The sequence below is a fragment of the Protopterus annectens genome, chromosome 9.part0 (genome assembly GCF_019279795.1).
Source record: "Protopterus annectens isolate FY-2018-M chromosome 9.part0, PAN1.0, whole genome shotgun sequence".
Lineage (NCBI taxonomy): Eukaryota > Metazoa > Chordata > Ceratodontiformes > Protopteridae > Protopterus > Protopterus annectens.
Genome location: NC_056743.1, coordinates 623934919 through 623958790, shown reverse-complemented (window position 1 = coordinate 623958790; position 23872 = coordinate 623934919). Strand labels below are relative to the sequence as shown.

The window sequence follows — 23872 nt, the reverse complement described above, 5'->3', positions numbered from 1 at the left end:
GTGTCCCTCCTGTCGACCCCCTGGTGGACCTCATTACCACCAGGGCGTGGAAGGAACCGGACACCGTGGAGCCAATTCCAAAGAGGCCCGATAGGATCCTCAGCCCACCGTCCGACCGTGCCCATTGGAGTAAGGGGCCTCCGGTAGATGCCATGTTGACGGCGGCCACCAAGAGGGAACTTGCTCAGGAGAGTCCTCAGTCCATCCCGAGCAAGGAGTCTCGGATGATGGACCGCTTGGGGAAGCAGATGTTTAGTTCAGCGACCTTCTCGGTAAGGGCGCTGAACTACCTGGCACACGTCATTAGGATGCAGCGAGATCTCATTAAAGAATACGCTGCATCTCCCCCAGAGTCCATGTCGGAGGAGGACAGGGTGCTGCACTCCACCCGCATGGCCACTCTTAGATCAGTTACTAATACCTCTATGCGGCTACTCTCCCACGCTACGGAAGGTGCCGCTAGAGCCGCAGGGGCAGGCCTAGTCACTAGACGTCAGGCCTGGCTCCGTCACTGCGATTTCGTTTGTGAACGCCCCCTTTGATGGTTCTGCCCTCTTTGGCAAAACCGTTCACGAAACCTTGACCCAGAGCGAGAAGGACGGGAAGACGCTGTCTGCCGTCAGAATCCGCTTCTCTGCACCCCAGAGGCCCTACTCTAGGAACCAAAAGGGTCAGAAGAAGATGTGGTTCCGGAAGTCGCAGCAGTCCCAGCCTGCTCCGGACAACCAGTCCTTCCGTGGCAGTGGAGGACAGGGAGGACGCCGCCCTAGAGGCAGAGGGGCTCCCAGAAACTTCGGGTCCAGAGAACCTTTCTCTGAACGGCCCGCGCAGCAACCCTGAGGGTTGCCCGGCTGCTCCACTCTGGAGGCAGTTGGGGACGTTGGGCACCTAGCGGCATGGGAGTCCATAATATCAGACCGCTGGGTTCTCCAAATCATATCCAGAGGATACCGCATCCCTTTTCTTCACTTTCCAAAGTTGAAGTCCCTCCCAGACATTCCACCCGGTCAACGGGAGGCCGCTTTGGCAGAAATTGGCCATCTGCTAAAGAAAAGAGCCATCCAGCCCGTCCCCCCAGACCAGATCAGATCAGGGTTCTACTCCAGGTTCTTTTTAGTGCCAAAGAAGACGGGGGAACTAAGACCAATTCTAGACCTTTCTCTCTTGAATCTGGCAGTCCCCAAGGAAAAATTCAATGGTCACTCTGCAATCTATTCTCCCCCTTCTGGGAGAAAATCACTGGATGTGCTCTATAGACCTCAAAGATGCGTACTACCACATCCTGATGGACAGGCGCTCCAGGAGGTTCCTCCGCTTCCGGCTGGGAGCCAGTCACTACCAGTCCGGGGCCTTCCCTTTGGTCTCACCACAGCCCCCAGGGTGTTCACCAAAGTATTAGCAGTGGTAGCGGCCCACCTGAGGCTTCAGGGGGTGCAGGTCTTTCCCTACCTGGACGACTGGCTTCTTACCGCCCCAACAAGGCATCTACTATTATTGGCGCGAGACTCCTTTCTCCATCTTGCTCCTTTTCTGGGCATTACAATAAATACAAAGAAATCCAACCTGGCGCCCACACAGCTCTTAGATTTTATAGGGGCCAGGCTAGATACGAGGAGTTTACGAGCCTTCCTCACTGCGGACAGAGTTCAAAATCTGCAGCTCCAGGTGCGGGCCATTCTCCACTCAAGTTCTGTTCCGGCGGAGTTGGTCCTGAGGGCTCTAGGGTCCATGGCGTCTGCTATAGCACTTCTCCCTCTTGCCAGGCTCAATATGCGCATCCTCCAGTGGACTCTCTTAGTACAGTGGTCATACCTTGCTCTCCCTATGCATCATCCCATTGCGATCAGCAAGGTTTGCAAGCGGTCCCTCCTGTGGTGGCTTCACTCTCCAGATCTCCACGGAGGCCGCCCGTTTTGTGCTTCTCCCCTCGCCACGGTGACCACGGACGCCTCCGCCTTGGGTGGGGGCATTTTGGGCCGGACCGTCCAAGGCACGTGGAACGATACAGAGACCTTACTGCATATCAACGTTCTAGAGATGAGAGCAGTGCTCTTAGCGTTGCTAGCACTTCAGGACTTTCTTCCCTTGGGAACAATTGCGATTCAATCGGACAACATGTCTGTGGTCTGGTACATCAACAAGCAAGGGGAACAAGGTCTTACCCCTTTGTCGAGAAGCCATGAGAGTTTGGGAATGGGCAATCTCCACCAACCGCTTTCTAATAGCAACGCACATTCCGGGTCGGTCCAACATCCTGGCGGACAAGCTCAGTCGCACCATTCTGACCCCTTACGAGTGGTCTCTCAATTTTCAAGTAGCGGAACGCATATTCGCACGGTGGGGAACTCCTTCATGCGATCTTTTTGCCCCTCCCTCAAACACCAAGTGCGACAGTTTTTTCGCTCTTATACCCCCTCCAGGAGGTTCTCCAAGAGACGCTCTGGTGCATGCTTGGCCACCCGGTCTTCTTTACGCTTATCCACCCTTACCTCTGATGCTCCAAGTTCTTCAGAAAGCCTCTCGGGTGGGTTGCAGAATGATTCTCATTGCTCCGTTTTGGCCTTGACAGATCTGGTTCCCCTTTCTAAGGTCTCACTCGGTGAATCCTCCTTGGATTCTAGATCCCATTCCGGATCTGATATCCCATCCATCCTGCATACCTCCTCTGAACCTGGACAACCTGAAGCTGACCGCTTGGCTGCTCCAGTTCCACTCTTGATCAGGACTCCCGGTATTTCGTCACCTGTTAAGGCAATACTGGTGGCAGCTCATAAACCGTCCACTAGGAAAGTCTACCGCAGCAAGTGGAAACGGTTTTCTTTGTGGCGGAGCGGCAAGGCCTGAATCCCTTCACGGTTCCTCTCCCTTAGTGCTTGACTTTCTAACCACTCTTTTAACGATGGTGCCAGCAGTTCCACAGTCAAAGTACAACTGGCGGCAATTTCTCATTATCACATTGGCCATGACTCTTATCCTCTTATGTCAGCCAAGTTGTGTAAAATTTTCCTTAAAGGTACTTTTCTTCTCAGGCCCCCTGTAAAACAAGCGGTTCCTCCTTGGGATCTCTCTTTGGTTCTCCAGGCCTTGACCGCCCCCCTTTCGAACCAGCGGCTATGGTGGATCTCAAATTCTTGTCTTACAAGACAGCCTTTTGGTAGCCATTACATCGGCCAAGAGAGTTTCAGAGCTTCAAGCATTATCAGCTAAACCTCCTTACTTGGTATTTCATCCGGACCGTGTTTACCTCAGGACCAACCCGTCCTTTCTTCCTAAAGTTGCTTCTGAAGCAAACATTAATCAGTCCATTAACCTCCCTGTTTTCTTCCCTAAATATGAAAACAAAGGTGAATACAAGCTTCACTCATTAGATGTTCACAGGCAACTTAGATTTTATCTAAACAGAACGGCTGGTCATAGGCAATCCGACCAGTTGTTTATTTCCTTTGCTAAATTTAATTTGGGCAAGCCAATTTCTAAAGTTTCTCTGTCTCGCTGGATTTCACAGTGCATCTTATTGGCTTATCAAGCTTCAGGAAGGCCCGACCGGAGGGTGTACATGCCCATTCAACCCGGTCAGTATCTACCTCGGCAGCCTTCAAGGCTAGGATTCCTCTAGATGATATTTGTGCAGCAGCCACGTGGGCTTCATCTCATACTTTTATTTCCCACTATAAGTTGGATCTTGCATCTAGGGGTAGAGCATCATTTGGCTCCGCGGTGCTCCGGAATATCCTTCCATGATGGCCGCCCAAGATTCAGGTAGCTGGGGACTCTGTCCCACAGGTTGCAGACAAATGAATCTCCTACTTCAGATTTAGAAGTTATGTACTCACCATAACGTTCCATCTGAGTAGGTGTATTCATTTGTCTGCAACCATCCCGCCCTCCTATCTCCCTGGCCTTTCAGTTTCCTGCATATTATCGGTTACCCTTTTCAGGGTGTTTTTGCTGTTGGCAAACTCGATCTGAGGTCATGAGGGTAGAGCAGGGCATTATGGGTGAGGGGAGGAGCTGAGAGCTTGGATCCATAGCTGGAAAACCATGCCGGTTCGGATCCGATATCGGATCCATAACCCACAGGTTGCAGACAAATGAATACACCTACTCAGATGGAACGTTATGGTGAGTACATAACTTCTAATTTAAGCCAGTGAGCTACTTTTTCCTTCATCCTATCTTTCTTAGTTATAAACTGACCTACAGGGGTATCTAAATAAAATTTATTCCTGAGTCTCCTACCACAAACTAAATGTTAATGCCTGAGAAACACTGTTAAAGACACTTAGAACCCCTCAGCAAATCTCCCATTCTTCTCTTAAAATCATGCATCCAACCAGTAGCTCTACATTCCATTGTACTGTTATATTTATGTTTTTCTTAAACATTCCTTACTCTACTCTATGGTAGCTCTACATTCCATTGTACTGTTATATTTACGTTTTTCTTAAACGTTCCTTAACCTTTCATGTACATATTGACATTTCTATTTCGTGTTCTAAATATTACCCAACTAATTAATAAGTCTTAAGTGGATGAGGGCTCAACTTGTCAATTTAGATTCACCAATTTTTAACTCTCCAATTGATTTTTGCTATTGGAAATCCCTGCTGCTACCGCTGCAGTTTTTGTTAACATATTGTAATTGTTGTAATTCATAGGGCCTTTTCTCTGCTGTTGTGGGGCCATGTAATTAGAATAGTTAAGTAGGGGGTTGTGGGTGTGCAGGGGGGATTGCCCCCTGTAAAAAAAAAAAAAGTTTATTAAATTTTTGTCAGGTTCAAGCTTCTCTGTTTTTCTTGTCAGGCTGAAGCTTCATTCATTTGAAACTCAGGGACACACTGTAGAACCAGTTCTAAATCAACTAAAACTGGTATGCTCACTAACCATCTTCCTTACCGCTGAAACTCTGAAATTCTGAAACTCTGAGATCCTTTGCGAAAAATGTTCTAATTCCCAAATTAGCACAACCCATGCCTTCCATGTGTTTCTTGAGGTAATTCTTACAACTCAACTAGTTTGCAAAAGATTTCAGTAGAACTGCCAGGTTAACATACACGGTTCCAGAACCAATGAATATATCCTTTTAAGTGTGGATAACATCATGCTTATACACAAAAGTCTGCCTTTCACCATGCTATCACTATGTACAAACTTCTCATTATAAATGTGTGTCCTTCACTAGTCCACAAACCGTTGTTCATTTTACAGCATTATCCACTTCAAACACAAATCTTGGCACAACTACACTAATCAGATTCACATACACTCTCTCCATCAGTAAAATATCCTTCCATAAAATGTCTTTTGTAGTACAAAACTCCCTTACATGATATTACAAACCTCCTCAGTCTTATCCTGTCCAGGAAAACCCTTCTAAATCACCATTCAGACTCATTACAATGTAAATGCTATGACAGAGCACTGTAATTCTTTCACATACTACCAGTACTATCCTATTTCCACACCTTTTTCTAACTAGAACTGCAGTTCCGATCTCCTTAGTTTATCTTAAACTAATGCAGTAGTCTCTTATGACTCCATTTAAGTCTTTATAATCACCTGTCAGCTATTTATATCACCAAAGCAGCACTTAAAAAAGGCATTGAGTCATTCCTGAACTCATTTCAGACATATAAAGTTGCTTAAAATTGTGCCTTTTTTAATTACATTATGTGACTGTTATCCTTTAATTTTGCAATCGTGTGAATTATATTACTTGAATACTATGTTATGTGCTAGGTATTATGCAGACTGTTCCTGAGATAAGAAAAATATACTTTTCTTCATGGTTCATGTGCTGACAAAGATTTTTTTTTGCTGTTTTTCTTTTCAGGTGAGAGTTTGGATATTTCCAGAAGGAACTAGGAACCACGATGGCTCGATGCTTCCTTTCAAACGTGGAGCTTTCCATCTCGCTGTTCAAGCACAAGTAAGAGAAATGACTTCTCATCTTGTTCGCCTCCTTTTTATTTGACACTTTGCAGTACTATTACTTTGTATCATATTCATCTAACAGAGTTTCAGCTAGTGAGATGGCATAGCCAATGTTATTAGCCTGGTGGTCTTGAGTTTCAATGCCCCTTCCCAACCCCAGCTCCCAGCTATGTGTAAATTGTAACCCTGCCCACCTGAGCCCACATTTCCACATACTACCTTTTGGTATGATTTTCCATATTTGTTTTTTCCCAACCTTTTTTACAGTTGCCTATATTCTTCAGAAGTGGATCATGTCCTGCTATCTTTACTCTGACAGCCTTTCACATGGACTTGTATAGTGCTCAAGGAAGTATATATTATTCCCATATTTATAGTGCTCAAAGAAGTATATGTTACTTCCCGTATCTATAGCATCATTAACAGAAGTGTTTTTTTAAACCTGAGTTGGGCACAGAGGACTTTGAAATCTTTCTGTTCCCTCGTGTTGTTCCCAGGCTTCTTGTCAGTAGTACTTTTGTCCTATTTCTGTTGTGTTTAGCCATATTGTCTCATCGCTTGTATGCAGCATCACCTCTGGCCATGTAATAACAGTACTGAGATTGTGTTTGTTGATTTTTGTTTGACAGTCTGGTCATGCAGTAACAAATGCCTCTGAAAATAATTGGCTTACTCTCTTTTCATTGTGATTTGTTCCTCTTGCCTCATGACTTTCTTCTGATTTGGTATTTTTAGATAAAGCATCTCCATTTATAGAAAAATATATTAAGTAAATCTCAGTTACATAAAGTAAGGAGAAAGTCAAATGAGGACGGACTTTTGCAAATGTTAAGAAATAACTTGAAATGAATGGACTATCTTATTTTGTTGTCAGTTAATATTTGTTTCTCAGACCTCCTAGATGAAGTACACATAACAAATACCCTCAGCAGCCCCAAATACACTCTTTCAAAACTATGCCCACATCAACACATAGAGCAACATCTCATGGAGCCTCTACCTCTATCCCATATGGCAAGCCACCACGCAATCCAACATTCTGGTCATTGGAGACTCCATTGTGAGACATAGTGATGTACCTCTCACCAGGCTGAGTAAGGAGAAAGTCACATTCAGTTGCTTATCAGGGGCTAGGATCTGACCACATTATGCACACGCACAGGTAATTGGACCACATGTACCAGTCTGACTCAGTCATAGTCCATGTGGGTGTAAATGACCTGAGACATACCTCCCTAGAATATATGAAGAGAGACATCATGGAGCTCTTGGAAAGTATGTCTCAGGCTAGTACGAGCCCAGCATTGACCAGCATTTTACCTTCTCCAAGGATCATGCACCAATATGAACAAAAGAGGACTGACTTTAATAATTGGTTTCATTTCTGGTGTCAGTCCGATATTTGTCAGCATGGAAGGAGATGGTCAGCAGACCACACTGCTTTGCCAGGAATGGTCTGCACCTCTAACCTCTAGGCTTTCAAATATTAGCTAAAACATTGTCTTCCCCATAGTGCCTTTTTTAGGCAATGCTAAACTGAAAGTACTTCCAACATAGCAAATCAAAACCAGAAAAATCTAAAGGTACTACTGCTCAGTGCTAGAAGTCTAAACAAAAAACTCCACTCCCTAGACCTCTCTTCACCCTAAAGAATGCTGACATCTTTGCTGTCACTGAGAATGGTTTAAAGCTGTGAGCAGCACACCAACAGTGCAAGGTTATAATGCCTTCCACACATTTAGACCAGCTACTGCACAGATAGGGTCTAAAGGTGGGCGTGTCTCAGTTTACATCAAAATTCCATATACCTCAAGGATGGTCAAACAGGACAATGCACTTGAGCTGCTCCATGTTCAAGTCACCGGAGACAAAATCCAACACAACTTCTTTGCAAGCTATAGGTCTCCATGTGTGACCCAGGAAACCCATACTATGTATTTAAACTTACTGGAAACACTCACCATTCAACCCAATACCATATTCATGGGCAATTTTAATTACCCCACTATTAAGTAGAATCCTGAATGACACCAAATGTACAGGAACAGAGATTCCTAAATTTTGTGAACACAAGCTCCTTGGACCAGATTTTCAGTACACCAACAAGGGGGTGCAACCGTACTGGATCTGTTCCTCACTAATATGGGAGAGTGCTGCGTACCCCTTACTGTAATACCTTCCCTGGTGCAGTCAGACCATAAAATGGTTTCCTTTGAAGTAAAAATAAGTCATGGACCCCCAGTTAAACCTAAAATGTTCAGGAACTACTTGAAGGCTAACTTTGTGCTATTAAGTGATAACCTAGCAAAATTTCCAGCGCCCATAAACCATCTGCTGCAGACACTGCTACAACCTTAACAGTCTTTAATTCTGTTTGTTGTTTTTAGAAGGAAATGGAAGGCTTATTAACAGTCAGGATGTAACCGAAACAGTTTTGTGTTCTGGGTGCCATGCATAGATTCTTACACCTTCTGCTTTTTGTGCTGTGGGCCTCTGAGTCCACAATTGCACCAAAATAAGTTGTAACTAAAGAGTCACATCAAGCTGGTGGTTTGGTTTGTTTATTCCCTTATTTATCTGTTTATTTTGACTTAACAGTTCGACTTATACAGGGAAATCATTTTCAGTCATGACCCAAACTGCAGATAGATAAAAATTCATACACAGATGCTGTGCTTGTATTCATAAGGTCATGTAGATGTGAAGCATCAGACACGAACAAAGATTAGGTATACTGTAGCTGTTTATAGAAAGTTACACAAATATCAGGCAGAGATCGGTAATATATATAATCGCTTGCCATGAGGTATACTTTCCTCTTATGAATTGTAAAACTGCCTTCAAATGAATTGAGATTAACTGGGTTAAAATGTAGCGTATTCAGCGAATGTAGTAAACCTGAGGTATGAGCCTTTCCAGGAACATATTGACAACTGAAAGAAGCAGAATTTACTGCTGGCACTAAATGTGGGGAAGCCCAGTGAGTCCCATCAGTGTTTCAGATAACTGCCACCTTACATGAGGAAGCTTTGCTCCCAATCCATGCATCAGTTCTGTGTATGACAGGTGTATATTATTAGTTAGTACTCTGTGCCATACTCCCCTGTGTTTATTTGACTGCAGTTTGCACCTGAGGGAAATGTAGCATTCATATAGCTCATACACTAGGAGCTCAGTTTACTAAGTTGATATGGCTTCATTATTAATATATCACATGTGATTTTGTGAGCAGTGGCAAGTACATCTGGGAAAAGAAAAAGTATAAAAGACTTTAAGATTGTTACAGTTGTTTTTAAAGTACAAGAAAGATTGTTACAGTTGTTTTTAAAGTACAAGAACCAAAAACACACAGCATGTGACCATGCAGCCTAAACCAAAACCAGTAATGAAAAGGGGCTCATATAGTGCCGAAGAGGAAAGTCAAGGCAACAGCCTTTAGAACCCATTCTTGTCTAGAGGTGTAAGCTGCCATGAATAAACTCTGCGCCACATATAGATCCACAGTCAATTTACTAATAGCTCCAAGTATCAGGCAGCCTAGCTCAGCTGCTTCAAAAATCTCAAGATTTCTTACACCTAAGGTCATGCTGGCCACAGAGGAAAACACATTCAAGTCGCAGCTAAACTGTGGTTACCAGTAGGGCTAGGCTACTTTAAAAATAAGTAATCAAAAAAAAAAGGCTTACATAGTGCTAAACATCATACATCACAAGGTTACAATGTTCAGAAAAACGTTGTAAATAACAGAGAGTTGAATGAACAAAAAAAACAATTCAATGTTTATTTACAAGCCCAAGTAAATACAAAAATCATGTAACCCAAAACAATAACGGTTAATCACTTTCATCCCTAATGTGCAGGGCTTCATCAGAACCACTTGAAAAAAAGTACATTCAAGCATTTAAATATAAAATCAGAACCACATGTGACTCCCATAATTAAGTGTTAACAAACAGTGGAGACGTCTTAAAAAACAGTATAACCAGTATCAGTAAAAATGGACAGCACAACAGAACATAAAGGAAACAATTTAAATCAATTTAAAATACAAATTGCAAAAATATGAAGATGCTAAAATGTATATTAGTCAAATGTAATGCACAAATATAGTAAAAAAAAAGGAAAAATGTTTAGAACTGTAAAAGTTATAATATGGCATCTCTTAACTTAAGCACAGGGTAATAGAAATGTGTTCATTCAAGCCTGGCTGGGGCAGATGCATTTAGTCTTAATTTCCAAATTAGTTCTCTAAATTCTGTCTTGGTTTCCCAAGAACCACCACAAATATTATTTGGCACAGCTTCCAAGATACCAAAGAGACATTTTAGAAAAAGTCAAACAATAAAGTGTATGTTTAAACAGTGAGTTGATAATATTACCTCTATTAATTGTGTAAAGGTGTTCATAAATTATTTTTTGAAAGTGTCTCTTGGTTTTACCCTCATAACAAACTTGGATATCCACAGCACAGGGTGATATAAACAACTTTTTTGTAGGCACAGTTACCTTTACCTGAGGTAATATTATAATGGAGGGACCCCAGTGTAATGTGTTCCTCTGCACAACCACATCTCTTTGTTCCCTTGTGAGACTTGATAATATTGTTTGTGATTTGATGTGCAAAAAGAGTCTTAAGATCCCTACCAGTTTTAAAAACAAAATTAGGGCAATTTCCCAAGGTTCTATAAACGCTAAACATTTATTTTTATTAAAACATGTTACATCAGATTGTGACCCTAGTATTATCTTTTTTGGCAGTGCACCAGCATTGTACTGCCTCCACTGTAGCTGACTGGGTCAGAACCTCAGATGTGCTTTGGTTTAAGCCAAACTATTCAATTCCCTGTTTTCCTTCATGAACCTAAAATGAGAGCGAAAGGATATTCTGTATCTTGCCTGTCCACAGACGACTTGGGTACTGTCTTGACTGAACTAAATCTTTCAGATCTGCGGATCAATTGTTAATTTTTTGTGAAGGTTAAGAATAAGGGACATCCTCTGTTAAAACAGACAATTTCCAAATGGTTGTTTAAGGCTATTACCTTTTGTTATACACATTATAACATTCCAGACAGCGTCAAGGCCCACTCTACTAGGGCCTTGGCTTCATGTATGGCTTTTTGGATAACGCTGGATTCTACAAGTATTGTAGAAGCTGCTCCTTGGACTTCTATACAAAGTTTTACAAAACATTGTAAGCTTGATTCCTTCTCTAGGTCCAAATTAAGCTGTCCTGGGACCATTCTCCAGGGTCTCCAGAATTCTTCTCTTTCCACCTCCCAAATGTAATTAGCTAAGGTACTATACCCATATAGCTAAAGCTACTGCAGCAATGATCAATATGATGAACATAGTTTGTGTAAGCAAAACTCACCATTTTATGCCAGGGTGGGGATATTTAGTTTTTGTTGCTCTAGCATTGTCATTTCAGGGCTCAGCCTCTCTCTCTCCGTCTTCTGGCAGGAAAGCTGTGAATGGCTTTCACTCCCAAACTTGTCTTTTAGTCAGCTCAGCTCGAGCTGCCTGATAGTTAGGGTCAAGGAAACTAATTTTCCTAGAAAAATGCTATTAATTCCCAAATTTGGACCAATGGAAAAATATGGCATTTCTAGGAATTTGGCATTTTAAACTAAACAAATCTTTAGTCAGCTCAGCTCGTGTATGAAAGCTGGCATAAAGCATTGGAAGCTGGCTGAGTTATATTCTTGGCAAGATATAACCCATATAGCTAAGGCTACTGAAGTAGTGATCATTCAAATATCTACTGTTATGGTAAGTTTTAGACAGCTGTAGTTTTAGGATCCACTTTTGTGGTTGGTCTCGAAAATTTTAATTTATGATCAACAGAGTAAAATGTTTTTATTATAAATGAAGAGCATGCATATTAATGTTGTGCATTATCCATGAGAATTCAGCTGTTGGTTGTAGTGCACTAGGATAGGCAAAACCCATATTGCGTGGAAATGATTGGCACGTACTCCATAATAATGCATAACTCTTCACGTAATTCCAGGAGATGGTGAAGGAATACTTGCTTTTTTATTGTAAGAAGATGTAAGCAGGATCTCATGTGTTTTCACCAGTAAAAGTCTATAACCTTCAGGACTGGGATAGTCATAGAACTTCTCCGTAGATCAGAAAGTATTTATTTAGTTTTTTTTTTTTTTTGATAATGGAGTCAGTGGTCTGATGTAGTGGGCCATTTTCAACTAGGAAAATAAGTAAATGTTTCAAATTCACCTCAGAGATTGGTACAGTAGCTCTTTTTCTGACAACAGTGATGTAATATTACAAGACACACTTTCACAGTTCAAGTTGTAGTAAGACTGCATAAGGACACACTTGTTCAGAGAATGCACTTGTGGTCAGAGAAAGGTGAGGACAAAGGATGGAGGCAAAGTCGTAATATCAGCAAAAAGCTTCATGAAAATCGAGTGAATCCCATGAGCTTTCAGTTACTTTGTATTATTATTTATTATCTGGTATCTGGGATGAAGCATCTAATATATTGCTTTTACTCATTTAAGTTCATAAGCCGTAGGCTAGGTGTCTAGTTTGTACATACTGTGATATTACTTCATACGTATCCATTTGTATTACTCAGGCACTGGTGCTGATATTTTTGACTTCATCACACAGAGAAACAGAACCACAGCTATGAAAGAGATGACCTAGGAACAGTTAGTGGTCCCAGATCTGGAGGAACTGACAGGGGCCAGGAGAACCTAGTCTTTTCTCTGATAGTGGGAGGGGAGGAAAGCATACATGTTCCATTCAGGCTCCTTGGTGCAGATCAAAGACCTAATAGAGGTGTATGCTTCAAGGAAGGGGCAGGACATCTGAAAGCTTCCATCACTCATGGAGGCAAGTCAGAATCCCACAGAATGTTTGTGGTATGCTCTAGCCCAGAAGCAACAACTTGGTGTATGAAAAGGTCAACTGTAGAGCCAAAATAAGAAAATTGCCCTGACCCACTGTGGATGATGGTCACATATCCAGTGCTTGATTCTTGGCCCAAGTGGAGCACATAGCCCATGGGCACTCAACCTTATGGCAATTAGTGGGGCAGATTGGGGGGTGAGGAGTTTTGATTGTCAGGTGTAGAGAAGGTACAGTAAAATTTGTGATAATCTGTGCATCTCTACAGTTTAAGGTTACTAGAATTTCACTTGATTGTCGCTAGTGTTTTTATGCTCTCATAAGGCCATTCACATTTTAGCCAGTTGTAGCTTGAATGTAATGAAAATGTACATGAGTAATACGATAATTACACTGTTACAATATTATTTTTACTGCTGTACAAGAATTGTTACATTTCTCTTAATTTGCAGAGTAAATTAATTTAGGCTACAATTATGTTTTGGCAAAATAGCTTTGCTTTTTTAACTGCTTGTCAGTAAGTACTAAAACACTTAGGCAGTTTTGTTTTACTCTTTATATTACTTAGGATATATTTTGTTTACGGAGGCATTTCAGAGTTTGCATAGTTTTAGCAAAACTTTTTTCATACAGGCATAGGACTGTTGGCTAGAAATAACCAATTCATTATTCTCAAGGGCATTACGTTTCCTAGAAAAATGCCATAAAATACCCAGATTTGGTCTAAGAACAGGAAAAAGATGGCATTTCCTGGAATTTGTCATTCCATACCAGAATAGTTAATTTTTGTTGCATTTACTACTTGCAAAACTATTGTTTTGCTTTATTTGCTGTTGTCTACTTAATTTCAAGAAAAGAACCATACAAATTTGCACTTGAAAATTATAATGGGCTCACTATAATGGTCAGAAGTTGCTTTAAACAATCATGGCTAGAATTCCTGGTGGTTCATTTCATAAAAATGGATTTTCATTTTTAATAACAGTAAGTCAGTGCCCCAGGTATGTTTCAATGTGGTTTTCATTTGTCTCTTTGAAAGTCTTTTTATAGATACCAAAGTTAAACCCAGGTTATTTTTATACTGGGTTTGTCTGTTTGGATTTTGTTAAAGAGAAGCTTGATTACATGAAAATATATCCACTCCCTAATGCAGTTTAGGCCTTTTATCAGGACCTGAGAGTAATCTTTCTTGCATGAACTTCCCCAATGAAATGACCATCAGTAGCGAAGCAGTCTTCACATATGAAACACTTCTCCACATGCTCAAAATCCTGGCTACATTTTCGGGGCAAATATTTCCTCCTTCAAACCAGACATATGAGAGGGCAGTCATTTTCTTGATGCATCAGACGTGTTAAAAATGAAGAAAATGTGGGACTCTGGTCATTATGTCAGCAAACAACACTTTAGTCTGGAATGAACTTGCTAAACCACAGAAGAGTTGATAACATAAGAGTGAGATAGTTCCAACTTCATATGTTCAGACAAACAAATTTCACAGCTCATATGTTCTGAGCAGCTATGTAGAATGGAGCCTGACTGTTTATCTTCAGCACTTTACTGAATGCCATATTGCTGAATTGAAACTATAGAGTAATATTTCATCTCATACTTGACTATACTCAGTTTGAGGTTGCTCAGCATTGGAAATAAGGAAGTATTTATTTACAACTGAGGTTTTGCAGTCTTGGAGTTAAGAGTGTATACAGTTGTAGGAGTCGAAGGCTGGGTGGCATCTATAAAACAAGTTTTGTTTTATTATTATTGACAATTTTATTGCTGGTTTTATTTTTACAATAACGTGGTGCTTGATATTATCATGGTCTCTTAATTGCCATATACCCTCTGGAAAAAAACTAGCCATCTCTCAAACAGGAAATATTTGTTCCTCAGTTACTCTTTACACTGCAGGATCTCTGTATTCTGACCTCTTCTCTCATTACCGAAGTTTTCAGAGGCCATTTCACACTTTCTCTAATTAATCGCTCAACTGTACTTCATTATGAAGAACACTTCTCATTTTGAGTTGTAAAAAATCCATGTTATACTTTTTTACAAACTGAAAGGGTCTGGTACACATTCATTGCTAGGTATTGTTTAAAACAAATCTTCTTGTTGAATAATATTGAATCATATTAGATCATCTTTTTTAAGTGTGAAGAAGCAGTGGTTAATTATGTTGTAAAGCGAGCATATAGCAAAAGAAAAAAGTCTGGCCACTAAAGTACCACTGCTACATGTCTCTTAACTGTCCAGATTTTTGCCTCATATTTCTGGTCTGTTCCTCATAAAATCTGTAGTTTTCTGGCAAATCACTGAGGAGTGAAGTCACTAAATAATGACATGGGTTTGACTTTCAGGCTTCATATCCTTTAGACAATGCACACCAACACAAATCCTGTTATTCTAGCAGATTTCTAAGTTTAAAACAGAACATTTAAAATCTATCAAACTGTCCCTATTTGTGGGCCCTTTCCACAGTTTTCTTGAGCTAAGAGGTTGATAGGTATGTAAGGAAGGCTGTCCAAATGCAAAAAATCAGGTACATTCTGTAAAACTAAGAACCATACCTGATTTTCCTTGTATTTCTGGGCTGTTGTCAGCAGACTCCAATACCTCTGAACTGCCCAGGTTTAATAATTAAAAAAAAAAAAAAGTAACCGAGATTTTCTTTTCTCCATTGCTTCTACTAAGCAGCACCCATACGCATACACACTACATCAGAAAATGGGAAAGAACAGGAAAGAGCACAGAGGAACACTATGGCACTGAGACATTTCTTTCTTAAATAATGTTATTGTATAATAGCAGTAACTGGCTTGTTGGTGTGGGTAAATGAAGATTTACCCACACCCACTCACCAGTTATTGCTTAATTATTCAATGATTGCTCATTGCTGTTCAAAAACAAGCATTCTGATTGGACATCCTAACCATCATGCCCATTGTAAATTGAGCGTATACCACTAGAAAAAATTCCGGCCACTGAAGTTCCATTGAGCAGCCAGACTTTCTGTTCATATATGCTGAGGTATGGAGCAAAATACGAGAAAAATCAGGTACATTCTGCAAAACTACAGTCAGAAATGTATCTGATTTTTTTTGTATTTCTGTACTGTCATTAGTAAAATCTGGACAGTAAAGAAAAAAAAAAAACAGCAACAGAGATTCTCTCTTTCCTGTTGCTTCTCCTGCATTGCACTGATGTACTGTGCAAGTGTGGGTATTGAAGTTCCTTACACATGCTTGGTATATCACTAACCAATGAAGAAAGTGGAGGAATTCAACAGCACCCTCTTACAAAGATATTATTTAAGAAAGGTAAGCAAATTCTTTCTTAAATAATGTCATTGTATAAAACCTTCACCCTTGTGATCAAACCGCATTAACAGTGGGTAAATCCTGATATATCCACAGACACTTGTGGACTGTTGCTTAATTAAGACTTCCTCCTGACGTTGCAAGTGTATCAGATAGCTTAGATCACTCATTGCACCATTGGTATATGTTACCAGTAAATCAAGTTGTGAAAGAGTTAGAGGGAGTAAATGTCTGCGTAGAGCAGTCTCCTTCTGGGAAGTAGTAGACTCAGATGAAGTTGGAGAATTCTAGAATGAGCAGCTGTATTAAACGTAAGAGACTAGCAAAAATATATGTTGGGACAGTGAGTGCAAAAATGAGTCTTTAGCTGTTGTCAGAATTTACAAATATAAATTAATAAAAGAGATCATGTCAGAAAGCAAAAGGAAAATCATATGACAAGAATAGAAAATGCAGAAAACAGATTTTCCAAATGCTAGTTGTCATACACTGAAGTCCTGTAAAATGTTGCCATAAGGTTTTGTGTCTTGCGGTTGGGAGTGATGTTATTCCTCTGAGATGGTTTTTGGAAACCTGCATCTTAATCTCAAATAAGGCTCAGATGGACCACCCATATGATTTTCTGTTGTATAAGCTGTCAACTCCAGATAAGCAGGAACTTACATTCTTCTGAGTCTATCTAGAATTGTTTTATGTTTGTCCTATGCATTCTTTAATTCTCACATCCTTTCTTAATAACCATCTTTGCGTAGATGGTGCTTCCAGGGGTTTATCCGTTTTATTCAGACTGTTTTTTTCTTAATTAGTTCATCTGTTGTCTAAAATATGTTTTCTTATTGGACTGAGGTTAATATATCAATGGAAGTGAACACCTCTATCTGCCACCATTTTGCAGGGCTATTCAAAAGGAACAGTTGGTAGGTGCTCAGAATCTTCTACTTACCTGTCTGGCTAAGGATGTCATTCTGTGACCGGAATCACCAGCATCTCTAGTATCATACCATATTCGGTTATCATGGTCGGCGCAGTGTCTGATCTCACTCTGTCCTATTCCTCCTAGCCAACATTTGCTAGACTACTGTCACTCCTAATGATATCAGACAACAGCATTTAAGCAGACAGGACCATATGGAAGTTGCACAACTTTGTAATTTAATGGAAGAATGAGGTACTGAGTAAACAGTAAAGTAGTAAGCAAACTAGTATCTACATGAAAATGGTGATCAGTTGGTGTGTCCTTTACTGTATCTCCTGGGAGTACACATGCTAAGACTAACTAAGTAAAGCAAATGGCATAGTACAACTACAAGTACCTGAGTGAGATGGAGGGATATCATGAAAAAGATAGTAAATCAAAGTAAAGTTTAAATAAAATCTGATCTAATAACCTACGGTTCTTATTCCTTTGACACTGTCTTGCAGTAGGTATGCATTTACTAATGTTAAGTCCAGTGGGAATTGTACTTACTTTAGAACAAGAACAGAATGCCATATCCCCTTGAGAGTCCTACTACCATGTAAGAGTGCACCCTTCCCAGTTCTGTTCATCTATGTTTTCTCTGGCATGGTATTTTTATGAAGAAATATTTTAAGTAAGTCGTTTCTACTAATGTTCCATGATCGCAAACTTTCAGTTTAGAAGTTGTTTCCCAAGGCATTCTTTCCTCCATTTGCTGCCAATTCTTCATTTTTCCTTCATTTTTTTTGGCATATCACTAGTGTGTTGAATGGCATTAAGTATAAGAGATCACACACCTTCCTAGAGCTGAATGTTGTCAGCATTACCTGTCAGGGGTAGGCTATTTCCTTCAGTAAGATACTGGTAGACAGAAAAAAAGGTCTCCGATACACCACTGCCTAAGAGTTAAGTACTTACTCTTTTTACTTGCTGTTACAGTTTCTGTCAGACATGCATGCTGTTACTTCAGATGCTTACATAACAGCACGTTACAATCCACATTTTTTATTAATGCATCTATATCCTGAGGGGGGTGTCAGTGATGCTCCCTGTCCCTCACCTTTGTCCAGTCCCACAAAAAAACAGAGTACTGCAAAAGTGGTTAATACATTTTCAGTAAATATTCTACTTGTCAAATTTAAAATTTTTCATATGTATGGCTTTATGGGACTGACTTTTAAATGTATAATTGTGTGTTGGACCTGAATGCAACCTTATTATGTTCATCTGGGATACCTTTTCTGAAATAATAGGCTGTAGATCAGGTGGAAATAAAATATCCCTACCAGTTACTGTCAATAAAACACTTTTATAATACAAGATACAGAATTCAGATACATTAAATGACAAATGAGAGAAATAAAAGATATCCTCACTTATCTGATAGCTGTTATTAGCATTTCTCTGGAGTCACACATGAGGAATTTCTTTTTACTTGTTTGTCATACTAGTATTGGTACCCTTATTGGTCCTGCTCTAACCCTTATTTTAGCACTGTACAACACAGCTTATGTATAGGTAAGAGATTTAAGACTTTGCAGTTCAGTATATGGAATGTGTTTGCTTAAAAGCTGTTTTTTTTTTGCATTTGTTGGCTTATCTTCTAGTACCTAGCAAATTATAGCTTGATCTTTGGTAGGTATAGACTGTGTGAAATAATAGCACAATAGTTACTGTGTTGGGCTGAAAATTTAGGTTTAGCCCCTTAATTATTACTGTCAACACTACGTAACCATTAATAAGTTATTGACTTTCCTGCAACACTGGATTGTGTGTACATGCATGTTATGTGGGTATGACTTATTTGTTTCAGGTTGATAAACTTTATGATATTCTGAAAGCTGGTGCCTCAACTGCAGCTAGTAGTACTGGCATGCTGAGCCCTTTTTAAAGTTACTTCCATCCCTGTGCTCCAAGGTGGTATGAATGTAGGATGCATGATATTATGAAGAATTAGGCTTAAGTCCACCAGCTGCCATTAGCATACAATGTGACTGCGGACTGTAAATTATCTGCTGTAGGTTGTGTATGTGTACAGAAACAGGACTGTGCATCCTTCAGTTCTATTTTTATAAGCTAGATGACATTATGGAAGCTTGGATTTGAATCCCTTTGTCTACCATTGGCACGTTGTGTGACAATGTATTTAGTTTACATTTTCCTTGTGTTCTTCTGCCACTCTGTCTCAAGTGGCCTGTCTAATTTACAGAAACAATAACATTGAAAATACTGTTTGGGTTCCACTATGAATGGTTAAACTGCATTCTGACAAAGCTAATAACTGAACAAACATGACTAGTTGCAGCTTTATATAAATTTAAACTGCACTAAAAAGCTTTTTTTGCAGGTGGCAAGTTACTTTGCATCCCCCACCCATGTGGGGGACATTGTCTTCAGACATCCCTTTATTTATGCATTACTAACCTCATAGCTGCAGATTAACTGAGAATAGTAAAAACTGCAAAAAACTGGGAATCATTCCTGGTGCTGTAATAAAGGGCAGCGGTGGTGCAGCAGTTAGCGTTGTCGCCTCACAGCAAGAGGTTCGTTGGTTCGATTCTCGGTTGGAACGTCTTCTGTGTGGAGTCTGCATGTCCTCCCAGCGGTTGAGTGATGTTTAAAGACATGCAGGTAGGTGCGTGTGGGCGTTGGGCTGGCACCTCGGCACCTTAAAATGCACTGCCAATCTTTAGTGGACTGGAGTTCCGCTTTGGTAACCCCTAACCGGGAAAAGCTGAAAGACATTAGCATTCCTGGTGTTGTAATAAAAACAGTACTGGCAATAGTTTTCTGTGAGAAAGCACGATCGATGAGGTACATCTCATCCAGCTGACTTTATACTCGACCACTAGTAGGGAAGGGTGTTGTTGTTTTTTGGTTCTCTAGTAATGTACTACAAGCATTTATAGTGCCCTGCTAAGATAGTGTGCCTACTTTATGCCAGCCATCATATTCGGTGTTTCACCTTTTTAGTAATATTTTTATTCTGATTCCAAGGTGGGCTTCTTACAGTTACAACTGCAAAGGTTAACACAGCAGCAATGCTGTCTATCAGTATTTTATTTCATATATGTCATTTTCTGTTAAAATAAGGTGGTCCAGCTTTAACAGCTTAGGAGAAGTATGTGTATAATGTGTGCTGGGATGGCTGTCAAGCAGAAGCCAATCAAAGAGGTTTGGCCCACCTAGGGTGCTACTTTTCTGATGTTGGGTGAGGTACAGATCCTGTATAGCACTTACTCAGCAGTTTCACCCTGTTCCCAAGCTTAAAGAACTGGCCTGCATTTGCCCCATAATTCGACATTTTAACCCCACTCCCTAGCTTAAAGAACTAATCGACATCTGCCCTATACATTCAGGCATGTATTCATCATTTTTGGTTTCACTTCTTTTCTAGAAAGCTGCTGCATTCATCATCTACCTCTGTTTGAAGCAAACAGTGCCTGTTTACATTCCCTTGATAGTCAACCGTTTGTGTTCAGACTATTTTTTGCTTACATATATCTTTCTTCTGGTTGATGGTGCTCTTTTGAACAATGTTGATTCCCATGAGTTATTTAGAGCTTTCTTCCAAGTCCCGCCTCACCCGCCTTTCTCAGGAATATATCGCAATGGTACAAATATGCGTACCTGTGTTACTCACCTGTGCATATGTTTAAGCATCTCTTACCCAAAACACCTGAAATATATAAAAGTAATATTTGTAGATATCTATATTTCTAATGTTTAGAGATGGGAGTACATTTCTAAAATGTATTTTTGTGATTTTAGTGGGCAACACCTGAAATTGAATTGTTCATTGCTGTGGTTAGTAGGGGAAACATTTTAAAAACAATTACATATTTAAACGTTTGGGTGACGGAGAAGGAGCAACAGTAAGACGTCTGAGTACAAAATAAAGATACGTAGCTTCACCTTCAATATGTCTTCAGTAAACGGTTAGCTCCAGGTAGCTTCACCTTCAACATGTCTTAAGTAAACAGCTCCAGGTAACTTCACCTTCAACATGTCTTAAGTAAACAGCTCCAGGTAGCTTCACCTTCAATATGCCTTAAGTAAACAGCTCCGGGTAGCTTCACCTTCAATATGTCTTAAGTAAACAGTTAGCTCCAGGTAGCTTCACCTTCAATATGTCTTAAGTAAACAGTTAGCTCCAGGTAGCTTCACCTTCAATATGTTTTAAGTAAACAGTTAGCTCCAGGTAGCTTCACCTTCAATATGTCTTAACTAAACAGTTAGCTCCAGGTAACTTCACCTTCAACATGTCTTAAGTAAACAGCTCCAGGTAGCTTCACCTTCAATATGCCTTAAGTAAACAGCTCCAGGTAGCTTCACCTTCAATATGTCTTAAGTAAACAGTTAGCTCCAGGTAGCTTCACCTTCAATATGTCTTAAGTAAATGGTTAGCTCCAGGAAGCTTTACCTTCAATATGCCTTAAGTAAACAGTTAACTCCAGGTAGCTTCACCTTCAATATGTCTTAAGTAAACAGTTAGCTCCAGGTAGCTTCACCTTCAATATGTCTTAAGTAAACAGCTCTAGGTAGCTTCACCTTCAATATGCCTTAAGTAAACAGCTCCAGGTAGCTTCGCCTTCAATATGTCTTAAGTAAACAGTTACCTCCAGGTAGCTTCACCTTCAGTATGTCTTAAGTAAACAGCTCCAGGGAGCTTCACCTTCAATATGCCTTAAGTAAACAGTTAGCTCCAGGTAGCTTCACCTTCAATATGTCTTAAGTAAACAGTTAGCTCCAGGTAGCTTCACCTTCAGTATGTCTTAAGTAAACGGTTAGCTCCAGGTAGCTTCACCTTCAATATGTCCTAAGTAAACAGTTAGCTCCAGGTGGCTTCACCTTCAATATGTCTTAAGTAAACAGTTAGCTCCAGGTAGCTTCACCTTCAATATGTCTTAGGTAAACAGTTAGCTCCAGGTAGCTTCACCTTCAATATGTCTTATGTAAACAGTTAGCTCCAGTAAACAGACTGCTATGAAGAGAATGTAAGGGCGGTATTCTGCATTTTATTTTGTCAGTTAGTACTGTGACTATCTCACTTCATAACTTGCCCAGGTTTCCTTAGATGCAGCGCTGGGTTTTAAGAACACATCACCTACTTCCAAACTTAAGCACCTGCCTTTCTGTGTAGCTGGCAGTAAAGTAGAAAAACAGATTCATTGTCTTTATATATCTTAGTTCTCTTATTTTTAGATCTTCAAAATGTGACAGAATAGTTTACTGTCATTTTCTTTACCCGCAGTTCATCTAAAAAGTTGAAGTCTTAAGTCAATTTCAAAATTAGTCCGAGACGATGGCTCTGAATACTAAAACCCCAGTTCCTGTTTTTTATGACATCCCTTATAAATACTAACTTCAAGATCATTACCCTATGAAATAGAAGAATCTCAGATGCATCTTATTCTGTGTCCTTATGCATTTTTAGAAATTGTGGTTTTCGTAAATTTTGGGCTTTAGACAGTTTGGTCTCAAGATTCTGTTTTTAGACATGACTCTGTTAGAATAAACATGTTGTGCATGGAACTTCATGATTACCCTCCCAATTCATGGAAGAGGTAAATTTGTTAAGCATCTTTTTGACATAAAAAAGATGCGTAACAAAGTTAAGCTTTAGTCTCATGCTATAGCATAACAGCCGTTAGTGCTTGTAACCTCAGGGCAGCAGCGAAAAGTTAACGCAGCTTTAAACATTGTTCGACATTTCACTCTACTACTTTTTTGTGTGTGTGATTATAAAGTGCCTAACAGATTTTACAGAATTAGAGGACATTTAGCTCCTGTCTTTTGTCTGTTTTATGGACTTCAAACCTGTAAAGCATAGCACTCCCACACATTTTTTGTAACTGATAGCACGTGGAACGCACAAAGATTTATGATATACAAAAAAATTATGGTCACATCTCTCTAATCATAACTACTTATGTGTTCTTGGCAAGGATGTCAATATCTACCTCCCTTGAGCTTTGCTTTACTCTGGTCTTGGTAAATTTCTTGTCATCTGTGCCTTGAACACATAATAGGATTATAAGAACTTACTAGGCTATTGGCCCTGAGGCCCTTACAGGCCTAGCCAAGAATTTAGCAAATGTTCTGACAAGTCATTAACTGATGCCCTTGTCCATCAGGGACACAGGTGGAATCCCAATGGTGTATTTTCTGTTCCCCATCCAGTTATCCAGGTTGAGCTTAAAAATGGATAATGAGGTAGTCTGCTTGACGTGGAGAGGGAGTCAGTTCCATAGAAGGGGGAGCCTCTGGGACACAAATCTGTCCTGCCCAACCAGTCCTTTTGATGTCACAGTCCAGGTTGAGGTTCAGCGTGCTGGTTAGTCGAGTAGAGCTTGACTTGCAGATATGCAGCAGTCCCATCAAGGCGGGGTCTGAGATTGCTATGTATGCCAGACAGAGGTCACCTCTGAGGAGTCTGTATGAGACTGAGTAGAGGGACAGTGCTTTTAGCCTATCTGTGTAGGGTAGGTGTTTGAGGCCCTGGATCCTCCAGGTGAGGTCTTTCCAGCTGCTGCATGTGCTTTGTGAGGTACTTGCCAAAAGGGGCATTGTAATAAACTGGTTATAGTAGGTGACGCACTCATAATCCTCTATACCTGAGGAACCACATATGAGGAGGTGTAGTCTAGCATAGATGTCCCATAAAGTGTTTTCAAATATTATTTGGTGTCTCTATAAACCTAATACGAGTTCAGCCCTTCATTTCACTAGCTGTCAACTGCTGTACTTCTGTACATGTAGTGCATGTGCTGAGTTGTCT

At 40.3% G+C, this 23872-nt stretch overlaps 1 protein-coding gene across 1 annotated transcript in view; it reads left to right on the top strand.

The window, feature by feature from the left end:
- The window catches only part of AGPAT1 (1-acylglycerol-3-phosphate O-acyltransferase 1), a 621246-nt gene that overhangs the window by 502916 nt on the left and 94458 nt on the right, over positions 1-23872 (top strand). The window contains exon 5 of the mRNA XM_044083187.1: positions 5834-5929. Within this exon, the coding sequence (XP_043939122.1) occupies positions 5834-5929 (96 nt within the window). The remainder of the gene's footprint in view (positions 1-5833; positions 5930-23872) is intronic.